At 33.7% G+C, this 20,210-nt stretch overlaps 3 protein-coding genes across 3 annotated transcripts; 2 read left to right on the top strand and 1 right to left on the bottom strand.

Moving 5' to 3' along the window:
• Positions 1 to 8,060: 8,060 nt before the first annotated feature.
• LOC146886052 (uncharacterized) lies at positions 8,061 to 8,447 on the top strand. The gene has a single exon (XM_085673283.1). It carries the CDS (start codon positions 8,061 to 8,063, stop codon positions 8,445 to 8,447), a length of 387 nt encoding a protein of 128 aa, XP_085529409.1.
• Positions 8,448 to 9,045: 598 nt separating this feature from the next.
• On the top strand, positions 9,046 to 9,438 carry LOC146886051 (uncharacterized). Its single transcript, XM_085673282.1, has one exon. The coding sequence runs from the start codon at positions 9,046 to 9,048 to the stop codon at positions 9,436 to 9,438; it is 393 nt and encodes a 130-aa protein (XP_085529408.1).
• A 1,437-nt stretch (positions 9,439 to 10,875) lies between these two features.
• LOC114184330 (uncharacterized) lies at positions 10,876 to 14,130 on the bottom strand. Its single transcript, XM_028071642.2, has one exon. It carries the CDS (start codon positions 14,128 to 14,130, stop codon positions 10,876 to 10,878), a length of 3,255 nt encoding a protein of 1,084 aa, XP_027927443.2.
• Positions 14,131 to 20,210: the final 6,080 nt, after the last annotated feature.

Genomic DNA, 20,210 nt, shown 5'->3' with positions numbered 1-20,210 from the left:
ACTTCTGACCCATTTTGATGACTCTAATAATAATTAAATATATAAATTTTGATCATATTATTTTGACTTCTTCTAAAATATTTATTCAAGATTCGTAAACTGATCCAATCAATTTCTTTTGCATACATATAGATTAATGTATAAAAAAATTTAAAATTTTTTATATTTCATTTGCCATTCGTAAAATTTTAATATATATTTTTTACACTCCAAAATATTTGTTAAAGACCTGTCATGAATGTAAACTATTTCTACTTTATGAATAAATAATTATTAATGACATTTATTACTTTGATGCGGTGAATATGTGTAGTCAATTTTTGGCGAAATATTTTTCGTAGATTATTAATTACCCTAAAAGATTTTACCACTTTTTTGACATCACATCAGTAAAAATCTACATCAATTATGTAATTAAAATAAAATATTTGAAATAATCAATATAAAAATATCCTTACTACTAGCACTTATCAATTAATTTATTTTATATATTACCTGTGAAAACAAATAATAAAATTATTTATTATTATAATTATAAAATTAATATAAATAAATTTTAATATTTTATTGTAATTATTTTTTTTTTGCAGATAAATTTTTAATAACAAAATAGTTAAGTTGAAGAGATAGTTGAATTAAGAAAAACAGTTAAATTTAAAGAAAGTTAATTACGATATAAATTGAAAAAATAAAATAAAATATATTTAAAACATAAAATTAGAAAATAAATGTAGATACTAAAATAATGAATCACCTATATATATATATATATGTTTATCTTAAATTAGTTGTCCATTCGTTTATTCACAATATTTAAATTAAATATATTTTTAATTCTTAAATTATTTTAAAAAATTGTGTCTAAATTATATACACATTTCCTCTTTACACTTTATAAAAATGATATGATGTAAAACGTCCTTTTCAACAAATTGTATGAAGATATTATATTATAATTCATCGTAAAACTTTGTATGCCAGAAAGATATGAAAAATCATCTTCAAATAATATGTTGAGTTGTGCTTAAATTAATATTAAGGAGTGCAAAGTTTAATGACATTTGGGATTCTTTACAACAAAAATATCAAGAAATTATCAAGTTAGGAAAGTCAAAAATATTTATATAATTAAATATTTGTAGATAAAAAATCTGTAATAGAATAAAAAATAATATTATAAATGGATATCTATAAGTAACCAAAATAAATATTTTTTTATATGCATAGATTAAAGGAAGGATATATATATATATATATATATATATATATATATATATATATATATATATTTTCAAGTTGAAGTATGAGAGATTTTACATTTCAATATTAATTTGATCTGAGAATATATATATATATATATATATATATATATATATATATATATATATATATATATATATATATATATATATATATATATATATATATATATATATATATATGGGGTGATATTTGTTATATATATGATCTCAAAAACTAATTTTTATATTTTTTAAAGTTTAATTTAATATGTAGTTAGAGGTTTTATTTTGAGATTTAATTAAGTAAATTTAATTAAAAATGATATTCTTAAGTTATTATTATTAATCATGTGAAACTCATTTTTTTCCCATGATGACAAAAATAATTTATATTTGTTTTAAAAAATAGGTTTATATGTATGTAAATAAACATTAAATTTTATTTCATATTATCTTTATGGTGTTTATCTTACTTTCCTATCTTATGATTGTGTATGAAAAACAAAATGTTATAATCTCATCTTAGATGAGTGTTTCTAGTATGCCCAACCCTTCACTCTCTAACATCATAGTGGTATTTATGGGAAATGCATGGCATACAAATATGGTAAATAATTCAGTAACTTTTCAAGGAACAGATAACTCTTCCATCATCTTCCTATTTGCTCCAAATGCAGTTATCGTCCTTAAAGGACAAATTGGAGTGACTTTTTATCCTTCCAATAGCTCAAGTGAATCATATCCCTAACTTATTCCTCTAATTGCTTAAAGAAGACTACTACATGAAGAAGGAACTGTGATTAAATAATACTCTTTCTCCCCATAGTGTAGGAAAAAGTAGTATGTAATATAATGTAAAATATAAGATGCATAAAGTATTGTAAATTAAAGTAATTATAAGTTACATGGTGTAATATTGTGGAAAAATGTGTAAATACTAATAATGGTTAAGATAATAATACATCGATGTCTAAATAAGAAATAAAATAAAAATTTGCAATGATATAATAATAATGGTTAAGATAATTTAGTTTTTAGGATGTCTCAACTACTCTTCAACTTACTTAATGGATCACTCGATTACTCTTGTGTGTCTCTAACTCTCTCAAGGCCCCTTTTTATAATGAAAGCTTGAGGTTTCTAGATCAAAAGTGATAGTGGATATTAAATGTCATTCACATTTCCAAAGATGAATCTATATTTCTTCAAGAGTCAAAGAAAATAATTCCAAGACCTTCGAAAAAACATTTTCTATTTTCCATGCATTGGAATTGCATCCCTTCAGTAAGGAGGTATATATTTCCGACAATAATAGTATATACCTTTCAAATATTAGAAATCATATCAAACTTTAAACATTAATATAATTGCACAATGAGTTGTGTCATTTTTTCAATCCTTCAAAAATTTATCACTTATATCGGACAACACAATGAAGAAATTAAGAAAGGAGTAGGCAACGCTTCTACTCAAACAATGGAGTTAGGTTTAAGTTTAAGGTTAGTGACTTTGATTAAAAACAATCTAGGATATATTTTGGTTATGAAATGTACACTTTGTGTTACAATTGTTTTAGTTTTGAGATATATATTTTGTGTTGGAAATACAAGAAATATTCTGCCTTTTAGTTTTGGATAATTGTAAAAAATATAATTGAAACTTTAAAAAAAGGCAACATTTAATGTTTGTTAGTACATTTAATGTTTAAAGTGGCATTAACTTCACATCGATGTTGTATGATGTACGATGTTAAATGCATGTTTATCTTGATGAAAATCGACATCAATTCACCTCAAGTAAAAGTTGGTGTCAATTCACGCTGGTCTTGATAAAAATAGACGACAATTTACATTGATTTTTACCTTCAACGTCAATTTATGTCACTCGTTATAACGTAAGTTGTTCCCTTAATGTAAAATATTTAAAATAATAGACCATAAAACTTTTGTTGTGTTACTATGCTTTTTCCTTTTGACCAACACTTGAATATAAATACACCCTCAAGATTTAAGATTTTCGGTACGCTTTGAAGATTTTGAGATAAGTTGTTGGAAGGAACATATGATTTAAGGGAGGAATTGACTGAGTAAAAGAATATATTTAAAGTTGCTTGTTTTAGTTTTTATTATTTGTTTAATTTGTTTTTGTTACCCATGTTTATGAATATGTTGCTAGTGTGTTAGGACTACATCTCCTAACAGGCCCATTGTGGTGGAACAACTAAGCCCAGAGAATATTCAATAGGAAATAGAAAATGATGCAAGACCACAACGAATTCAGAGGAGACAAATTTACCTTAAAGATTATGTAACCAAATGACTATGTGACAATATCTATAAAAATTGGTTAAGCAGTAGGGAGTATGTCTAACAAACTTTATTCTCTTTTCTTATTTTGCACTATTTTGAACGTTGCATGTATGACGCTATATAAGCACAGTTAATGATTATGAAAAGGGGGACATATGTTAAATACAAAATTTCTCCCCTGATATTCTCATACCTTCTGATTTCCTTTATGTTTTCTGTGCTAACCTATCATTGGTGCTTTCATTGACTCTCTTCCTCCCATGGTTGACACTTTTGACGTTTTTTCTTCCCTTGACAAAAAACTGGAGCAAATACTTCTTTCCCAGGCTAATTTCTCCAATACATTACATGACATTGTTGCTCACACCTCCATTTTGGAATCCAAATTGGAAACCAAACTCTCTGTACCACCTCCCACCCCTACATACACCTCTACACCCCCCCCTTTAAGTTCGACCTCCCTTCTTTCAATGGTGATGATGCACTGGGTTGGATTTTTAAGATCACTCAGTTTTTCGATTTTCACAGTACACCACCAGAACAAAGAACCCAAATTCCTTCCTTCTACTTGGAGGGCCCTGCACTCGCTTGGTACCAATGGATGCACAATAATGGTCTTCTCACCTCTTGGATGCCTTCCTCCGTGACTTGGAACTGCGTTTTACACCATCAAAGTTTAACGATCCGATTGTTGCACTTTGACGCCTCACTCAAACTCAGACCCTTCATGACTATATTTCCAAGTTCGAGTCGATCGCCAACCTCATCTTAGGGTACCCAGCCAACTTCTACCTTAACAATTTCATCTCCAACCTTAACCCCACCTCCGACATGAGGTCACCGCCCTCCAACCCATCGACATGCCACAAGCTGTGGCATTCGCCAAATTACACGATGACAAATCCAAACTCTCTTTCGCTGCTATGCCTTTCCACAAATTCCCCAAAACACCACTCACCACTCACCACTACTACTACTACCCCCAAACCACTCCCACTACTACTTCTCACACCTCCCTCCAAACTACCCATCAAACGCCTTATTGAAGCTGAAATGCAGACACGTCGTGAGAAAAACCTTTATTATAATTATGACGAAAGGTATACATGTGGCCATCGTTATAAGTTCTAGTTCCTCTTGCTCATCATTCCTGACCCCGACGATGTTTCTAGCACACTGATAATGGTAATTTTTACCATTATCTAAGCTATATTTCATTAGAAAAATCATTTCTTCCAAAGCTTTTAACCTACTTAATCCTCAATTTTACCTTACTTTTGTAAATAAATACATTATTGGTTACATTGATCTAAATATACCACTAATCCCCAATTTTTGTGTCCTTTTTGTAGATGGGAAGCTTTGTTCCAAAAATCCAGACTAATGAGTGACCCGGAATAGCAAGGAGAAGAAGAAAAATGTCAACAGGAAGCGCCTGACGACGCGAAGCCAACGCCAGGCGGAACAGACCGCAGCCACGCGCTAGCCAAGAGCCAGACAGGCGCTACTGTTAGTCACCGCTTGGCGACACTTGGTCACCGCCGGGCGGTAGCGGGAAGACTTGCCCCCTGTTTCGTGGCTTGCGCCTGGCGGTGAGACCCTTCCGCCATACGCCAGTGTTCGCTGATGTGGCAAGTTGGCTCTTTTTCTTCTGTTTTCGCGAGGGGAAAGGCATCTTTGGCATTTTGGAGGCACGAAGAACACATTTGGAGAGCTTGGAGGAGTGCTAGGGCTTGTGGGAACAACTCCATCTTCCTCTTTGTATCTTTTTCTCTTCCATCTCTTCCATCTCTTCCATTTTTAAGCTTGAGCTTTCCATGGCAATGGAGAGCTAAACCCATTTTTGTTGGGGTTAGATGTAGCCACGAAACTCTTGTGTAAATGCAAATGTTTTGATTATATATATGACTCTTTCATTAATTGCTAGTCTTCTTATTTCTTCACTTAAAGCTTGCATTGATTTAGCCATCTATTGCATGATTTTTGGTTCGTTGGGTGTGGAAATATCTTTTGAAACCTAGATTTGGAATAAGAAAACTCAATGGAGCTTGTACCTAGGAATGGGGCTTGACCCATTGGTTGTCTTAAACCTTTGTGCATAAAGCAAATTTGCTTATTAAGAGTTCAAGGAATTAACTTTTAATACGGAAATTTTGGCTCAATCTATTAAGGAATTAGGGTTTGAGTAATATTGTGGGTTGACATTAGCATATTAATGAAGAGGATGTTAAATTGTAGTTGCATGAGAGCATAGTTGGTGAATTCTAACCCCGGCAATATCAAGTCATATCATTTCTAATCTTTTCCATTCACTAAGTGTCTTTAACTTCCAAAGTTCAATTTTAATTATTTATGCAAAGTTTAATTTCATACATTGAAACTCAAAATATGGATTTATTCATTAGTTTAAATTAGTCACTAATTACGCAATTAATTAGTATACACGAGTCTCTTGGGAAACGATATCCCGGTCTTACCGGTTACTACTTGCGCGACTTGGTACACTTACCAAAGTCATAACACTCACTCACGGAAGTGGATTGTGACCCACCAGATAACCATCTTTGGAAGCAGGGTTGATCAACCTTCACTCTTTTTTAGGTCATTGGAACCCTAGAACTTTTTAGGTCACGGGCTCTATTAACGGTTATGAAGTACAAATCATGGTTGATAGTGGTGCCACCCATAATTTCATACAGGCAAAGGTAGCCCATTTTCTTAACCTTGCACTTGAGCCCACCCCTAGCCCACTCCGGGTCATGGTTGGGAATGAGGAATTTTTACCTTGCACTACTTTCTGCCCCTAGGCCCACATTACCTTAGCAAATCTTGACTTACCTATTGACTTATACCCCTTGGATGTATCTGGCACTGATGTAGTCTTAAAGGTTTAATGGCTTACTCAAGTTAGCCCTTTCATTATGGACTACAATGGCCCTTTCATGAGATTTATGTGGGAGGGTCGGATGATAGAACTCAAGGGGGAACAAAGCCGAAACCCTACACCTATCACCGTCCACCAACTTAAACGCCTACAACAAATCAACAGATTAGATGCCCTCTTTCAACTCACACTCGAGCCTTCTCCCTCCATCCATTTCTAAATTTCACATATACCTCATTTGCCCTTTGATACTGTTATTCCTTCTTCTTTGACCCCTCAACTACAACACTTACTCACCACCTACTCTTCTCTGTTTTTCCCACCAACCACTCTTCCATCGACCATTCCATCACCCTCTTACCCAACACTGCTCCCATTTCAGTGCGCCTTTACCGTTATCCATACTTTCAGAAACAAGAAATTGAGGCTCAAGTTCAAATTATGTTGCACTCGGGATTCAATACGCCGAGCACAAGTCCTTATTCTTCCTCTGTTCTTCTTATTAAGAAGAAGGATGGTACATGGCAATTTTGCGTCGATTACCGTGCCTTCAATGCAATTACTGTTAAGGACAAATTTCTGATTCCTACTATCGATGAGCTTTTAGATGAACTCGGTAGTGCTACATGATTTTCGAAACTGGATCTCTTTGCAGGTTTCCACCAAATTTTCATGTTGCCCAATGATTCTCCTAAAACGGCGTTTTGCACCCACAACAACCACTTTGAGTTCAAGGTCATGCCATTCGGGTTGTGCAATGCACCTTCTACCTTTCAGGCAACCATGAATGACCTATTGCACCCTCATTTACGTCGTTTTATTATCGTCTTTTTTGATGATATTCTTATATAAACCCCACCTTGGAGGAGCACATCTCTTATTTGGAAACAACCTTCCAATTGCTACTTACAAACAATTTTCATCTTGAGGGTGCCTAGTGTTTCATAGGGCAGTGATCGATTCAATATTTGGGTCATGTAGTTTCTTCTCAGGGTGTCACACCATATCCTTCAAAGGTCCAAGTTATCGTTGATTGGTCCTTACCCACCACTTTGAAGTCTTTGTGTGGTTTTACAGCCGATTTGTAAAGGGGTATGCCTCTATTGTTGTTGCCTTAATTGATTTAGTTAAGAAGGATAACTTTACTTGATCTTCTTTAGCTACTATGGCGTTTGAGAACCTTAAAACCACTATTACTTTCACACCAGTTTTGACTCTGCCATAGTTTGATCTAATTTTCATTATTCACACAGATGCCTCCGGTTTTGGTATGGGGGCCATGTTATCACAATAGGGACACCCAATTGCCTTTTTCAATAAGCAATTTTGCCCTAAATTGCGTAATTCATCAGAATACATAAGAGAACTCTAGGTTATCACATCTGTTGTTCAGAAATGGTGCCAATACTTGCTCAGCTGCCACTTCGTCATCTACACTGATCAGCAAGCCATCAAGGAATTTCTCTTATAGATTGTGCTACTCCTGACCAACAATCATATGTAGCCAAACTATTGGGCTTCAACTTTGAGATTCATTTTAAACCTGGCAAAATAAACACCGTTGCTGATGCACTTTCCTGTGTTTCACCTAATGCAGACTAATTTTTCCTCATTTTTGTGTCTCAAATGGACTTTCTCCAAGACCTTAAGCACACTCTTGCTTCTGATGCTAATTTTTTGGATCTTAAGAATCATATTCTGCAAGATCCCTCCATGTTCCTTGATTTTTCCATCCAACAGGACCTGATACTATATAAGGGAAAATTTTGGCTTCCTAAGTCATGCTCTATGATTCCCTTGCTCCTCCAAGAGTTTCACTCAACCCCTTTGGCTGGTCACCCAGGGGCTGCTCGTACATTGGCTAAAATCAAGGCTAACTTTTATTGGGATTGTATGCGAAAAGATGTTTTCTCTTTCGTTGCTCATTGCACCACTTGTCAGCAAATGAAAATTCTCACCCAACGTTACAACCTATCCCGCCTTCGTCACGCTGCTGGGAGGATCTCTTTCTAGACTTCATAATTGGACTGCCCCCGTTTCAGGACCACTTTACTATCTTGATTGTGGTGGACCGGTTCTCTAAAGGTGCACATTTTGGTATGTTGCCTCGACCATTCACCGCCACTAAAGTTGTTGATCTCTTCACTAATTTGGTGTGCAAATTACACGGCCTTCCTCGGAGCTTAATTTCAGACCATGATTCTATATTTCTCAGTCACTTTTGGCGCAAACTATTTCATTTGAGTGGCACAAAGCTGTGTATGTCCACAACTTACCATCCTTAAATGGATGGACAAACTGAGGTCGCATAAAATTATCCAACAATATTTGCATTGTTTTGTCCATCACCAACCATCTTTATGGGGCAAATTCCTTCCATGGGCATAGTGGTGCTTCAACACCACCATTAATTCCTCTACTAGTTTCACTCCATTCGAAGTTACATTTGGTTTTCTTCCACCAAACATCCCTCAAATTTTGGATATGACTACTACCAATGCTACAGCGCAATTTGACACCAGCTCCCGCGACGCAATTCTTTGCAAATTGCTGTCCAATCTTCTCAAAGCACAACATGCCATGAAACGATGGGCTGATTCCCATTGACAGGATGTTCACTTCCATCAGTGATTGGGTTTACGTAAGGCTTCGCCCACGTCGTCAACACTCTATCACTAGTCAGTACCTTGGAAAGTTGCAGAAAAGGTTCTTCGGCCCCCATCAGGTTCTTGAAAAGATAGGTGACGTGACATACAAATTGGAGCTTCCTTCTAATGCCAAGATACATAATGTGTTCCATGTGAGTCTTCTCAAGCCTCACCAAGGCCCCCTTCCTTCTCCTCAACCACTACCTCTTCCCCCTGACATTGAAGACAATCAACCAGTCCTCACTCCCACTGCTATTCTAGATTGGAAGTTGTCCTCTGACACTGATGCTCCACAACAATTAGTTTTGATTCAATGGCAGGTTCTTCCTTTGGAAGAGGCCACCTTGGAACCTTAGAACAAATTCAAGCCTAATTTCACCTTGAGGATAAGGTGACTCTCACAGAAGGAGGAGATGTTAGGATTATGTCTCCTAACATGCCTATTATGGTGGAACAACTAAGCAAAGAGAATATTCAAAAGAAAATAGAAAATGATGCAAGACCACAACGAATTCAGAGGAGACCAATTTACCATATGAAAAAGGGGGACAAATGTTAAATACAAAATTTCTCCCTTCATATTCTCATACCTTCTGATTTCCTTTCTATTTTCTGTGCTAACCTATCATAATGTGTGATTAGTTAGCTATATTTTTCTTTTTTCTGTTTTGGTATCCATGTTTAGAGTATGTTGTTGATATGTTTTAAGGAGTTTGCGGCAGAGTTAAGTCTATAAATGTGCAACGGCGACAGAGAACAAAGGTGTAGTTAGAGACGATGATAACAGAAGTGCCATGGTGCAGAGAGAAAAATCTTTTGGTCATTTTACTGTTAGTCTGGAATGTTGGTAACAATCATGGGGGGTGTAAGAAGAAAAACCCTATTATGATAACATGTTGAACAAATGACTACAGGAAACCTTCTTCCTGCATATTTCTTCTTGGGGCCATGTAAGAAAAAATATTTTGCTATTATGGATCGTATAATTCAAAAGTCAAAAATAATTTTTAAATTGTACAGAAATTAAATTTTTCTTTAGAAAAAGTTTTTGGATGGTACAATAGTCAAAAATAAATTTTATATTATAGATTAAAAAACTATTTTTTCTTTATTCATTATACCCAATTTTAGAAATGAGTTTGATGTTGATGCTGGATTACAGCGGAGGTTTCTATTGCCTCCTCCTCACCTATATAGGAGACCAGTTCCCTCCTGACTTCGTCTTTGGTGCATCAACCTAAGCTTACCAGGTTCTTCTCTGTCTCTTTCACACTCTTCACTGTCCCAGTTTTGTGATTCTTTGCTGAATTTGTTCTCATATGTTATGAATTTGTGATTGGCGTGATCTGAAAGGTTGAAGGTGCAGCAAATGAAGATGGCAGGAAGCCAAGCATATGGGACAACTTTTCCTATGTTGGAAATGGTACTACCCTCTACTCACTACTCTTCTTTACAATATGCTTCATTTTTTTTTTTGACTTATTAAACCTAGTTTTTAAGGTTTATTGTTATTATTCTTTCCCAAACAAATAAATGTTCGAATTATAAATTATGCAGTTGCTTTTGTTATGATTTGTCATTGCAGGTATATGAATCCCAAACAAACTCGATGCTTTCTTGAAAAAGCATCATATATTATAAAGCAATTCTGTTGCTAAGTTTAGCTCCGTACACCATTACAACGCACAAACTCCTTATTCACCACAATACATCAGAAACATAAGAAAAAAACACAAACGCAAACATGGTAGAACATAGTACAAGATTTATTTGTTTTACCATCATTAGATAACCTATCCAGTCCACCTTAAAGACCTGTACCTTTGTCCTTTATGGTGTTCATAAAGGAAACCAAGTTGAGGAACAAACATGTAAAGTAGGTCATCGACATGCTTCCAATACAAAACCCTCCAGCACTCAAACAAAATAAGGGGGAGGAGAACAATTCCGAAGCCAAAGATAAATCCCAGTTCTACACTTAAGAAACTCCAGTCAATTGATCCATGCATTTCATATGCTGGTGTTGGAGATGAATGTCCCCCCCTAACACTGCTGCAATCTCTTAGTGGTGGCCCACATAATCCTTCATTGCCTTCAAAAGAACTTGGATCAAATGTTTGTATTTGAGTACCTGTGGGAATTTCCCCCCACAAATGGTTAAATGAGAGATTCAAGTATGCTAGAAAGTTTAAACCAGCTAGCTCAGAAGGGATTTTTCCGCTCAAACTATTGTTTGACAAGTCCAAGGATTCTATATTCTTCAAATCTCCGATTGATAAGGGGATGTGGCCTGAAAAAATATTATGTGACAAGTTAAGAACATTCAGCGCTCTCAAACTCACTAGTTCTTGAGGTATTGGACCTTCAAAATGGTTGGAGGAGAGATCCAAGGAAGCGAATATAGTGGGAATTTTGGTCAACTCCATTTGCAAAGCTTTGTACACAACTGTAACTGAATCCATGTAGCGACCGCCATTTTCGTTAGTAAAGCGATAATAATTAGCTAGGTGGACAACAACATCGTAAGGTTCAGTCTCCAACAATTTGTGCAATTTTATTACTTGCAATTTGTTGATATTCGACAACAAACTATTGTAAAGCACAATGTCATGATTATCAAACATATCAAAATATAGATTCTCGTACTTCTCTTGGGGTTTGGTCTCAGATAGCATCATTTGTTTCAAGCTTCTCAAAACTGGTCCAGGGAGAATACCAGTGAAATTATTGGAGGCTAGATCAATAATGTGAAGCATCTCCCAATTGTTAGTGCTATGTGGGCATTCTATAGGACCATTGAGTTTGTTTGACCTCAAAATCAGCACTCTCAGGATGGAAATTTTCATTAAGAAGCAAGGAAATCTATCATCAAACATATTGTTTCCAAGATTTAAGACTTGTAGATTCTTGCAATTCGCAAGAGTGTTTGGGATAACACCTTCCAAGAGATTTCCATTGAGATTAAGGAATATTAAACTGCATGAACTTGAAATGGTGTCAGAAACATATCCCTGGAGTTTGTTTTGAGAAAGATTTAGTACTCGGAGGGTACTGTTCCTTCTCATCAAGCACTTGGGGATGAGGCCATTGAAACGATTATAAGAAAGATCAAGTAACCGGAGAGAAGACAGATTACAAAAGGACTCAGGGATTTTTCCTTGGATGTTGTTATTTGAAAGGGAGAGAAAGTATACAAAAGGAACATACTTATCTATGTTGAGTGGGACAGTGCTGAATTTATTGTTTGAGTAGTCCAAATGATTCACATATTTTGTGAAAGTGGGAACTGATCCAGTGAGTTGATTGGAATGAAGATCAAGGATGTATAGGTTGGAATTCAGATCATCAAAGGGTCCTTCCATATTTGTGAGAAAATTGTTGGAAAGATTTAAATAAACCAGAGATTTAAATCTCCAGATCCAGTTTGGTATTTCTCCTTGAATCTGGTTGTTGGATAGGTCTAAAGCATTTATTTGTGTTTGGTTTCTCAAGAACCCCGGAAATTCTCCTAAATTGCAAGAACCCAACAATAAATATTTCATGCTGGGAAAGGATGAAATGAGATGATCATCATTAAGAGTTACATTAACTGATAATTTGTTGTTAGAAAGACCTAATGTATGCAAATTTTGAAGCCTTTGAACCATATCAAGCCTTATGGTGCCATTGAAATCATTGTCAGAAAGTTGTAGGAAACGAAGTCCTTTAATATGGAAGATAGATGCGGGAATAGGGCCACTCAAACTATTGCTGCTCAAGTCAATCAATTCTAATTTTGAAGAAGAAGCATTTGGAAATTCATCTAATAAACCATCAAGTCCATTACGAGAAAGTGTAAGCTCTTGCAAAGATAAAAGTGTAAAAAGAGACATGGGAATGTTTCCACTAAGGTAGTTATCTCCTAAATCGATACTGAGGAGATTTTCCAGTCCCTCAAAATGAGTTGTAGTGATAACTCCTGTCAGATTATTGTGCAAGATTGATAAATATCTGAGATTTTTTACCATCTTGAAAGATGGAAGAGGACCAGTAAACCTATTAAAAGATAAGTCCAAATGAACAAGCTGAGTGAGATTTGAAATAGAACCTGGTAACTTACCAGAGAAATTTGTATTACTAAGATTCATGCTGTGAAAAGCGGCATCTGGTAAGAAGTTTGGCAAAACTCCATGAAGATCCCTGTTGTTTGATATATCAAAAACCTTTAGGGTTTTTAGTTGAAAGATGCCGTTTGGAAAAAGACCAGTCAATGAGCAACTGCTGATCTCTAAGACATTCAAATTGGAGAAATTTGCAAAGAATTCTGGCACCGAACTTGAGATGTTATTCAGACTCAGTCTAATTATTGAGAGTTTCTCAAGTGTTGCTAGCGAAGAATCAATTGGTCCAGAGATATTGCATGATGACATACTCAACACTTGAAGATTTTGAAGGGAAGATAGAGCATGACACCACTCTTTTCCCTCAGCAGATACCTTTACACCGTCAAGGTATAGTTCTGTGATGTTTTCAAGATTCTGCAAAAACATTGCAATATTTGGATTCTGGAGTTTAAGAATAGGTTGTGAGGTAAGTGGTGTTGACAAGTCAAGTGTTGTCAAATCTGTCAGATGAGAAATCTCACCTGGAATCTGGCCATGAAATCCAGCATTTGATAAATTCAAGTACCTCAAACTCTTTAGCTTGCCAAAGTTGACAGGAATGGAAGAATTGAAATGATTGTAAGCCAGATTCAACCTCTGCAAATATTCCAGTTCAAAGAGACTGGAATAATCTAGTCCTCCAAAAATAAATTCCTGACTCAAGTCAAGACCAATGACATCGCCCTTGCTGCATGTTACTCCATTCCATTGACAGCAATCACTGCTTTGATTCCAGTAAACCATTTTTTTGGATGTGGCTGGGTTGAATACAAGGCTGTCTTTCAAGTGAAGTAATAAGAGTTGTTGATGGTGAAGACTGTGTGATGTTGCTACGTTGATGATGATATTCAAGTATATAATGCACAAGGGTATGAAGATATGGAAGAAGATTTGATGGATTCTCATTGCCAAGAATAACAAAGTTCTAGACAAAAAGTTCGAAAACTTTCAATTAGCATTCAGTGTGGGATGATGTTAATAGTCACTGTCTCTAGAACTTGAAATTTGGACAATGAGTCATCATGTGATCTTGTGATCGGTCTTTCCAGTGGATCACTTGAAACATACAAGAATAATGAGACATAATTCTAATTTAAAACAATCACATAGAGTTCCATTTACTCCAACAATAAATGAATATTGTTCGAAGTTTAAAGTCACTTTGTAGTGTGAATGAATCAAAATGATGTGTCTATGAAGAATTTCCAACATTTATGTTATTCCTTTCCCACATTCACTCCTCAAGATTTCCTGAATTATAATATGAACATTCTGTATCACATTACAAACGTTGCTACTTTTAGTTTTTGTAGCATAGTCTCATTTCATGTGCTCCATATTCAGATGCTGGTTAAGAAGTCTTCTGTCGTACTTTTGATCGAGATAACTATATTCAATAAAGAATTCAAATTTTCAGGCTAATTACATTTAATAAACAATTAGATCATTGAAAGTTAATATATCTAGGCAAAATGTATGATAAGAAAATATAGAAATATTAATACAACAATAATAACACTGAATATTGTAATATTATAAATGAATAAATATAATTCAATTATGATGTTTATGAATATGTAATTGAAAATAAAATTATTCAAAATATGTTATTTTAGTTAATACATATGTCTCTTTTATTTTTAAAATTCTTATCTTTAGAATATATTACATATCCGTAATCAAACGTTTTTTGTCTGCAAATATCTCGTAACCTTTTTTTCCAACGGTTGAATAACACTTGAAATATTTTGACGAATTTGTATTGCACGTGTGAATGGAAAAAATATATATTTTCTCCCAACAAAAGTTTATAATTTTAAGTTGTAGAAAACATACCTCACCACGCGTAGCAACAACAACCCGCTTCTTGGTCTTTAACACCTTGTTTCCTTCATATTCACACGAAAACCATCACTCTTTACCACCATTTTCCTTCATTATTTATAATATATTATATTAATATTAATAATTATATTTAATCCATTTATTTTATTTATAGTAATTAATATGTTTATACTTTAATGTTTTTTCATAAATGGTATTTTCATAATTTGTATTATGTTTGGATTCAACTCCTTTTTTTTGTGTGTATTATTAATCTTACCGTGACCGTTCCAATTATGTATCAATGAGTTATGACATTTTTAATTAATTTTAGAGGTAAATTAGACTCCTACCGTTTGAATTTAACTTATGTTGTTATTTATACTTTATAACTAAATAAATAGTAATGACATTTTTTACATGTATGTGGTGCATCTGTGTAGTCAATTTTGTGAGAAATATTTTTCATGGATTATTAATTACCTAAAAATGTTTACCACCTTCTACATTACTAAAAATTATGTTTTCATCCTTGAGTCATTTTCAAAAATTGTGTCTATATATATTTTGTTTCTACACTTTATATGAAGGTCACGTAAACTACTTTTTCTAACAAACGACACGTAGGTATTCTATTATAATCTACTGTGAAATTTTGTTTGTCATATTGAAAACATGCATTTAATGCCATATTGACAAAGAATGAGAAGGAACTTTGTAAGATCTTAAGTTAAAAGATTTAAATGTGAAAAATCATATTCAAGTAACTGGTTCAGCTGTGCTTGAAACAATTTCAAAGAAGGGTAACTTTAAGGACGTTTAGAATTCTTTAAAACAAAAATACCAAGACATTACTAGAGTAAAACAAGCACAACTATTCTATGGTGTGAGTGGGAAATTTTGCAAGCAATAATCAATCAATGATTAATTTTCTCAAATTTTTATAATTACAAATAAGTTGAGGATGTACAATGAACAAGTGTTTGATATTAACATGGTCAGGTATCTTAAAAGTATTTCTAGAGTTTTTTGTGTTTTATAAGTAGTAAGTATGTGTTGAATAGTTACATAGATGTAGACATGGTTGGTGCTGTGAATTCTAAAAGATTTATTTATGGTTATCTTATGACTTTTGTAAGGAAAGCAAGGGCATGACAATCCAAAAAAAAGTGTTGCTATATCTTCTCAAAGACGGAATATTACTATTAAAGTTGTCATCTCTTGTGATTGCAAAAATTCCTATAAAAGTTTGGATTATCTCAAGAAAAATATGTTTTGTATTGTAATAGTCAAAGTGCAATTCATCCCATCACTCGATCTCTCATATCATTCAAGGTTAAAACATATTGACAATATCATTGATAGAGGGTGTATTACAACTAATTGGGAAACAATAATTATTGCATTGAATCAAATACTTTGCAACTTTGTCTTTTTGTACACTAATTGAAATTATTGTCTTTCGTGCAGAAATTCAAGAATCCTACACCAGGTCCCAAGAAGTCCATAAAGTATGAAACACTTATTAGACTAGTCATACACAACCTAATTGGAAGGATGACTAGACAAGTAAAGAATCGGCACTAAACGAGTATCATATTGATCGTACAAATTCAGCTTAGAATTTTGCAAAAGAAATCTATCCAAGTTGATAAAAAAATTGTGCAACAAGTCTCAACATTATTTGAAGATATTATGACTTAAGATTTGATTATATAAACAACAGATAATTAAAATATTATTGAAGATATATTTGAAGAAAATCCAGAAAGTTGATTGAATATCAAATTATCTATATAAGGAAGTATTTTGGAATCCTCTCTAATTGATTAGTTTAAATATTGTCATATGAATATTAACCTGTCATGAAAGAAGAAAAGGATTCTGCAAATTAAAGATTGCAAAAGTATATTTTGATGATTGAAGTCACAACATTACAATGTTTAAAACTCAAATTGTTGAATGGATTGAAAGGAAAGAACTGTTAATTCAGGGAAGTAATACACTTGATTGAAAATTCGAAAGTGAAGAATGGCGAAGATATTTGAAGATATGAAGATATTCTACGTCAACAATCAAATGGCATAGTGCAACTATAAATATTAAGACTTAAATGAAGAAGATGTAGAACAAGAGAAAGAAAAGAAGAAGTATTAAATTAAATTAAAATTCATTCTTGAAGAGAAAAAAACAAAGAAAGAATGTTCTCTAACATTATATTGTCATATTCATCTTGTTAAAGAGTGATATTAGGTTTAAAAATATTCAGTCATATGTCCTTTAATATATCTTCCATTGTCGAGTACACATATTCATGTGTTTCACCACAATTGAATGTCTTCCAATTCACCATGTCACATCCATATTGTATAATTCTTAAAAAATCCATCACATAAAAGATGTTCCTTAATTTCGACAACATCCAATATTCTCTCATTCAAACAATTCACACAAGGACACCTTATCCTTCCTCTATTTTCTGCATTTCCAGCATGACATGAGAAAATTCTATAAACTCCTTAATCCCTTTTTCATAATAATCACTTATACGTGATAAATTAACTCTAATCCACTCCATAACGAAAAATAACTCCAATACTAAATAAAAATAATAACTATTGGGGTCATACACCTGCGGTCTCAATACCAACACGTTAATCAAGACACATGTTCATAATATTAAATAATTCGAACACTAAATATATATAATAATTATCAGGAGTCGAATGGACTCGATACCAATACGTTCAACAAGAGATATGTTCGTAATATTCAATGAAAAACATATGTCTAATTTTAAAAAATAAAAACCAAGTATAATTAATTTACAAAACTAATTATAGATATAAATAATAAAAAAAATTACAAAATAACTTACCTGTGGAACGAAGGGGGCACTACCACGGGAAAGGAGTAACAACTGCGCTCAAAGAAACGCAGAAGGGAGGAACAACGACCTAGAACCGGAGGTGGTCGTGGGTTTGGGAAAAGAAACATTTTGGCCAGAACCACTGGTGACAGTGGGGACGCATGCAGCGGTGGGGTGATGTTTCGCGGTGGTCAAGTTTTCGGTGAGCTTAGGTACAACACTTGAGGCAGAAATGATGGAGAGGAGGGAAGTTGTTTTAGTGGTCTCGGGGTTTGAAATAGCAAGATAGGGGTTGCCAATAACAAGCCCATTTAGTGTTTCATTTTTCTTCCTGCACTCCCATAACTTCTAGATGCACCCTCATAATTTTTAGAATAATCATTTTAGCATTCGCATAGGTAACTTTTGGATCTTCTATTCTAAAAATTCTCTAGAGCGAACTTTCTAGAATTTCAAGAACCTGATTTTCAATATGAGATTTTCAGAACAAAATTTGTTGAAGGCCCACGTGGCGCAGCAAGAAAAGAACAAAAGCTGGTTCTGAATTTGACAAAATAAATATTTCTTGTGACTAAAAGAAAACTCGCTATTTCAACCCTCTCCATTGACCAAAAACTATATATTTCTATTTTCTTTGTGCCTTGTAAAGAAGATAAAGATTGTATGCAAAGAAAGTTAGACGGAAATTTGTGTTACCTGCAATTAGAAAGTTGACGTAATGGGTTTAGGTCAAATCCACTTTTCAAGCAACAGATTAATCAAAATTCCCTGAAATTGCAAGTGGTGGATTTCTTTATTCATTATACCCAATTATAGCAATGAGTTTGATGTTGATGCTGGATTACAGCGGAGGTTTCTATTGCCTAATGATTATCACAGGGTCACCCATTGAGGATTTGTTGAGTTGATTAATGATTATTGTTTATGATAATCTGATTCAACACTTTGATTGTTATTAATTTAAGGATGTCGATTTTCAGTACGGTCTGGTTAGCTAGGTTAGTGCAACCACTGTGTGTATTATATAGGTTGTAATGTCAATTTCTTCATTGGAAACTTTTTCAAAGCCAAGATCATGGGTGGCTTTCACCATGAAATTAATTTCAAAGCTGTTACAGCCTCCAATATTAGGGTTGGTTCATTGCTGCTTTGCTACTTCTCTGGAAGCTATTCTCATCTTCTTCTGCTCTCCAACTTCTCCACAAAAACAGCTCAACCTTCACACTCCTCACACCCCACTTTGTTAAACAATGATCTTCATAATTACCTGCTCTTGAAAATCAATAATAACTTTCTATGTGACAAGTGGTGCACACTTTATTAGACCTATATAAAATTGGCTGGTATGCATGTTACTACTCATTTTTCTTCTCAATGACTTCACCAACCTTTAATGGATTTGGCACATGTTCAAATTACCAAGATCAGCTCAAGGAAATAAATGGTGGGGTAAGAACTATAGACCAGAATAATTTAAATACATTTTCTTTTTTCGGTATTTTAAAGAATTTTTTAAGAACAAAATCGTAAATTTAAAACAGATAATACTTTAAATATAATAAGTTATCTAAATTTAAAATTTAGTGCCAAAATAATTTGTGTTAGGAAATGTATTGAAATTTATAAGCATAAAGATCTTAAGGCAATTAATTACTTTTTTTGGATATGGCAAAATAATTCAGCCATCCCTCAATTTCAAAGTGAAAAAGAATTATCTAAGAAAAGTGGTTTTGCAAATCATTGTACCATGTATAGAAACAAAATCCTTTTTCATTACTATCAAATTTAGCTAAGTTTCCCTCTTATGCTAAGTTTCAAGTACAATCAAACTGTGTATTCTTGTCTACTTTCAATCTCGTACGCAATTCATCCCTTAACCATAGATTATTTTTGTCTTTTTGAGAAGTTTACTTAATCAATTCAGACTTTGTTTCTTTTCTTTACTTTCACACCCTTTTTCTCTGTCTTGCTTCATTTCAAATCGGTCCATTTTAGTCACTCTTGGTAACTAGGTGCATTTGAATAAACTTTTCTCACTGTTTGCATAAAGGTGAAATTTCTTAAGAAATCAAACAACACTATTACAAGTAGCATGAATAGCCATCTCTACTAAGAAACATGACCTCTTCTACAAAAAATTTCAAGCATTTATATATCGATGTCCAAAATTTCAAGTATTTTCAAGATTCCTCCAAAACCACAAAAGGCCAAATGGACATACAGGGTGGAAAGAAAGAAAGTTGCCCATGCAACCAATAGTTGCTATCAAAAAGGAAAGGATAAGTTGAGTATT

Source organism: Vigna unguiculata, chromosome 5 (genome assembly GCF_037176805.1).
Source record: "Vigna unguiculata cultivar grain cowpea cultivar isolate G323 ecotype 2 chromosome 5, ASM3717680v1, whole genome shotgun sequence".
Lineage (NCBI taxonomy): Eukaryota > Viridiplantae > Streptophyta > Magnoliopsida > Fabales > Fabaceae > Vigna > Vigna unguiculata.
The sequence above is the reverse complement of the archived record's forward strand: the minus strand, read 5'-3'. Positions and strand labels throughout refer to the sequence as shown.